Source organism: Hippichthys cyanospilos, chromosome 15 (assembly GCF_059441005.1).
Source record: "Hippichthys cyanospilos isolate Australia breed blue-spotted pipefish chromosome 15, RoL_Hcya_1.0, whole genome shotgun sequence".
Classification (NCBI taxonomy): Eukaryota; Metazoa; Chordata; class Actinopteri; order Syngnathiformes; family Syngnathidae; genus Hippichthys; species Hippichthys cyanospilos.
In genome coordinates, this window is record NC_142383.1 from 11,092,347 (window position 1) to 11,097,500 (window position 5,154).

The 5,154-nt window shown below is 41.9% G+C and overlaps 1 protein-coding gene across 2 annotated transcripts; it reads left to right on the forward strand.

The window, feature by feature from the left end:
* Nucleotides 1-895: 895 nt before the first annotated feature.
* On the forward strand, nucleotides 896-4,869 carry gtf3c4 (general transcription factor IIIC, polypeptide 4). Of its 2 annotated transcripts, XM_088435186.1 has the most exons (6): nucleotides 913-985; nucleotides 1,076-1,210; nucleotides 2,173-3,864; nucleotides 4,059-4,189; nucleotides 4,285-4,373; nucleotides 4,680-4,869. In XM_088435186.1, the coding sequence occupies exons 1-6, from the start codon at nucleotides 959-961 to the stop codon at nucleotides 4,748-4,750; spliced, it is 2,145 nt and encodes a 714-aa protein (XP_088291312.1). In that variant the 5' UTR covers nucleotides 913-958; the 3' UTR covers nucleotides 4,751-4,869. The 2 variants fall into 2 exon arrangements, with proteins under 2 accessions (XP_088291311.1, XP_088291312.1); XM_088435185.1 differs by having other exon boundaries at nucleotides 896-1,210.
* Nucleotides 4,870-5,154: the final 285 nt, after the last annotated feature.

The window sequence follows — 5,154 nt, forward strand, 5'->3', positions numbered from 1 at the left end:
AACATATTTTCAGTTGTCTTATTTTATTTAGCAAGCAATGTTAGAGGCCTATGAAGACCAACTATAGATTACACTAAATTTTGTGAGTGTACCATGGATAAGCACACCCCATTGTCAGGTTTTTGCGATATAAAACAATGAAAGCATTATAAATAAGTTGGATACAATAACAGTAATTAATGTGACCTTCAACCTGAACATCTCACATGAGGACAAAAAAAATAGAGCATAACAAATTCTCATGTGGAAAAATGTGTTACGGGCAAATGAAACTGAGGTTGAAATATTTGTCCAAAATTCTTAAAGTTACGGTCTGTTTTTAAACCAAAACACAATATTGCTAATCACAACAAGAAAAATTCATCCATTAACTGTCGCTTTATTGGGGGTCAGGTCAAAAATGGGGGAAAAAAAATAAAACAAAAAACACATACCTACAGTGAAGCGATAGACTCTATAGCTTGTGTTCAATTTAAAATGGCATTTTAAATTGGAAAAGGAGTGCGCAAACTCATATTTCCATGAGATTACTTTAAGGTCTCAGTCAAGTGAATGTGCACAGTCACCTTTATCCAACCTAGATTATAGAGCACATCACATTAAGGCACGGTGTTGCTGGGTCTATTTTATTCTTCTATCAGAAAAAAAAAAAAAAGGAATTTGAACAAGCTAACCCTACAGCAGGTTTGTAATTAAGTAGTACTAATACTAATACTAATACTTTTAGTCTAATTATATATACCAAAAATATAAAGGGCGCGAGTAACAGGCAACGGAAAACAGATTAAATATTTAAACGGGGAAAAAATATTTTTTTATTTAAATTAGGAAAAAGCTTTTTGTAACCCCCGAAAGAGTGACGTTGCAGTGACGTCACGTCCGATAAACAACAAATATGGCGGCCCCCGTCGAGCCATGTCTTTTTGTGGATGCTCAGCCCACAATTGAAATTATTGAGATGGAGCCAGAATCCGCCGATGGGGTCGTAAGTACGGGAGACGTACCGGTGAAACGGGATCCGGCAATCCCGCTTTTATCTCCTCTGACCGGTCTGCAGCCACTGGTTTGGTCGCAGGATCACCGACTAGCAGTGTGTACCACCAACTCGTTAGCAGTCATGGAGCTCGTTTGCGACATTCACAGCAGCAGACAAGAGCTGATACTCAACAGGACTTCAATTCCCGTCCCCAAGAAGAGTTACGAAATTCAGGTAATTCTACTCCCGATTCCGATCACGTTAAACACCACGTCAACGATCTCAGACATGTGGGGGTTACAGTCAAAGGTATTTGAAGTACACTTAGTAGCAGTAGAAGCACTCATACGTGCGTAAAAACTGGCTCAGGAAGAACAGAGGTAACTTGAGTGGACTCCCCAGGTAAAATAATATCAAAATAATGCCAAGAATGGATTTCTCAATGCTGTGTTTTACTAATAAATTAGCTAATGATAATATCTATACCAGGTTGCCAAAACAACAAAAAATATCTATACCAGGTCGCCAAAAACAACAAAAAAGGTCAGATGGGGAACATCTTTCACTCCACCAAAGCTGCTGGATTTTACCTGTAATTACCTCATATAAGCCATCACGTTGATCCAATTTAAATGTGATGCTAATTTGACAATTTTTAGCAGTAGAAGGTTACTATGGTCTATCATTAATACAATATTTTTCATGTATAATAAATGCCTTTAAAAACACCTTTTGCCTCTTGCTGTCTACCAATAATGACATCATATATGCTCTGAGCGCTTGCAACCACAATCAGAGCTCAGCTAGTGAATGTCACATGACCAAACACAGAAAACAAGCTAGTTGTATGTTTTATATATTTATAGGGTTAATTATGAATAAAATCATGCACCAAAATTTTATCCCAGCACACCGAAAATTTCACAAGCTAGAGTGGTAAACACGCCGTTCTTTGTTGTAATGTGATATTTTAAATGACAAATTTACAATAATGTAGCATCTATCAATCCATTATCTTGACCACCTATCCTCACAAGGGTTGTGGGCATGCTGCAACCTATCTCAGCAACCTATGACAGGTATCTACTTGTAAATGTATCGAGTTAAAGTTAAAATGTTTAAGTAATTTAGTAACTAGTGAATTGTATTTTATGGCCTTGGATTTTCTTCTTTTTTTGTGTGTGGTAAATGTATAGGTTGGACCCCCAAAAGAAAAGGTCAAAGCCATGAAGCACTTTACTGTTCATCCCGACTGGACAACTAAGCAAGAATTTCTGCTAGATGGAGTCATCAATCCCACGGAAGTACACAAAGGAATTAAATATGCTAGTTGGTCGCCGTTCGGCTGCGATTCCAACGGCCGCTGCTTGCTCGCGTGCCTAACTCTTGACCACAGACTCACCATCCATCATAGTCTTAAGAGTCTAGCATGGAGTACGCTGGTCAATCTCACCGATAAGTACGGTGAGATGCTGCAAGAACAAGGCTATGGCGAGCAAGATGATAACCTGCCTGAGAAAAATATCTTGGACTATAACGAGCTGCAGCGGCGGTATCAAATGCAAACGGCAGTGAGGATGGAGTGGTCAAGCGTTTACACGCTAAAACAGGTGCAGCCTGACAACTCCTGCCTGAATGTGGAGATGGTCCTCCTCGCCGTCCTAATGGAAAACGGTGATATTGTTTTGTGGAAGTTTATGTTGCCCTTTGAGAATGGCACAGATGTTGTTTTTTACGATACCATCCAGTCTGGTTTGAGCAGTCCCAGCGATATGGCGTGGTGGGAGTACGAAAATGCAGATCGGCGAATGAGCGGCTTGATAGTGGGCAGCGAGTTGGGCCAAGTGAAGATATTGCCGGTTAGCTTGGAGGGCGTTAATGGTTACTTCACCCTGCGACACCCCATCATCCTCTGGAAGGATTGTGACCGTATAACCGTTCAGAACATTAAATGTGTTTCGTTGGTGCACCCGATTAAAAAAAACAGCTGCAACCTCATCGTGGCGTCTCGCGGTTGCTACATCTTCTGGTGTTTGCTCATGATTTCCCCGGCCGGACTGAACGTGTACAACTCTCACGTGGTGGGTCTCCACTCCCTCCCCGTGATGTCGCTAGCAGTCAGCCGGCAGGGCGCGGTGTACTCGTGCTCCACTGACGGCTGGATCAAAAAGCTGATGCCAAATTTCACGGAAAGCAGTCTGACTTTCAAACAAGAGAACATGCCGTGCCCTGAAGGTCTGACCAACAGGCGTCTGCATGGGCTTGCGCTAAGCCACAACGGAGCGTATATTGTGCTGGTCAGCACACAAGGTTGTGTTGACACATTTCATCCAATTCTCAGGACCTACCATTTGCACTTTATTGCTTTAAAATCACCAGAAACAGCAGCTGAACTCCTGCTAAAATCCACCACAGAGAACTTGTACAAGCAGGCTGACCTGCTGGACCTTGTGAGGTGGAGCATCTTGAAAAACAAAAACATTCCTCAAGCCTTGCAGCAGCAGCTGGACCAGAAGATCCGGGAGGTGGACTCCCCCTACTTATGGCGTTTTAAGCTGTTCTTGGTTCGGTTTCTCTACCAGTCACTTCAGACACCTCTGACGGACCACCATTGGAAACCTTCTGACGAGCTCATGAGTGTGCTCATACAGGACAAAGATGGAGACTTGGACGGAGAGTCCGAGGCCGAAAAGCGTGAGAATCCAGAAGAGCAGATGGAGCAGGTGCAGACGTGGATCACACTGGTGGAGACCCATCTTGTGAAAGAGAACATGAAGAAGTTACTTGGCGAAGTGTACCTCAACACTCAGAAAACGGAGAAGACGTGTATTCCCACTAGCGGCTTGGCTGAACACCTCTCCAAGGACTCTGATGACAAAAATGCACAGGTATATTCTTGATTTTACGAAAGACAAAGAGCCTTCTTAAGCTCTCGACTTCCATTTCCCAGCAGCCAAAAGGTTCAAATTGCGATCAAAGTGTAACAATAAAGGATAAGTTGCAGAATAAGCCATTTTTGAGCTGCAGGGTACCTCCATGTGTTATATCATGTATAAACTGTTCTTAATCTATGTGTTGTTAGGTCCTGATCGGTCACATCAAGAAAAAGATGAACAAGCAGACGTTCCCGGAGTGCTGCAGTTTGTGTCAAGAAGTGTTGCCTTTCACGGACCACAAACAAGCAGTGTGCCAAAACGGTCACATATGGTTCAGGTAACTGACTTGTCAGACCACTTGACACTTTTTTGAAAGTTACACATGCAGCATCCTAACCATCAGCTCTCGTTTTTCTCCTGGTTTTGTTGCAGGTGCGTTTTGTCCTATCAGGCGTGCCAGGCCCTGACGTTCAGACGCTGCCTCTTGCAGGACAGCATCTCGGGAATCCCACAGCCTGATGGTTAGCTCCACTTCAAATCTCATTCCATTTTTATATGCTTTCCTTGTGAGGATAAGCAGCTAAGATTGTGGATGGATGGATAAATAGGTGGGATTGAATATCTGGACTCAAAGAAAAAAACTTTGAAATGTCTTTGGGATTGAAGAATTAATAGAATAATACATTTTCAGGGTGAAAAAAAATGTAATTAATGTAGCAACTCAATATAGCTCATTAGTTGGCCCTACTGCCTTTTTGATCATGGAAATGTTTTATTGGAACGTCACTTTTTACATTGTTCGTTAATAGTGTTTTCTTTTTTCCTAGACCCACAGTGGATAAAGAAGATACTCCAGACGTCGTGCTCACTGTGTGACTCGCCAATGATCTCGCGCTAAAAAGCCAGCGCAATATCAGCAAATTCCCACAACCGCCTCAGTTTTACAATCACTGGAACGTGTCTCTTAATTATATCATGTTTATATTTAAGTCTTAAAATTGGAAATAAAAGTCTTTGAAGATATGTTGACGTTTGTAGTTCTTCACCAGTTGAGGACTGTAAATGAAGCTGCTGAGGCTTTGAATTAGTATTTTAATGAGGTAAAAGTGAACTCAAACTTTACACTCTTTTTTCCTGCCCCCCCCCCCCCAAAAAAAAAAAAAGACGACTCAGTGTTTGCTCAGGGATACAAAGCCAAGTTTGAAATGTGGTTATATCTGGAGGCTTTCATTATTCAGTAGAACTTGAGGGCACCATAAATAAGTTGCCTCGGTTTTTTTTCTCCCACATTTCTCCTGTATT

Coding starts and splice junctions, on each gene's coding strand:
- gtf3c4 (XM_088435185.1), top strand. CDS start 896: ATGGCGGCCCCCGTCGAGCCATGTCTTTTTGTGGATGCTCAGCCCACA. Junction 1,211..2,172: donor AGAAGAGTTACGAAATTCAG/GTAATTCTACTC, acceptor GTAAATGTATAG/GTTGGACCCCCAAAAGAAAA. Junction 4,374..4,679: donor GGGAATCCCACAGCCTGATG/GTTAGCTCCACT, acceptor CTTTTTTCCTAG/ACCCACAGTGGATAAAGAAG.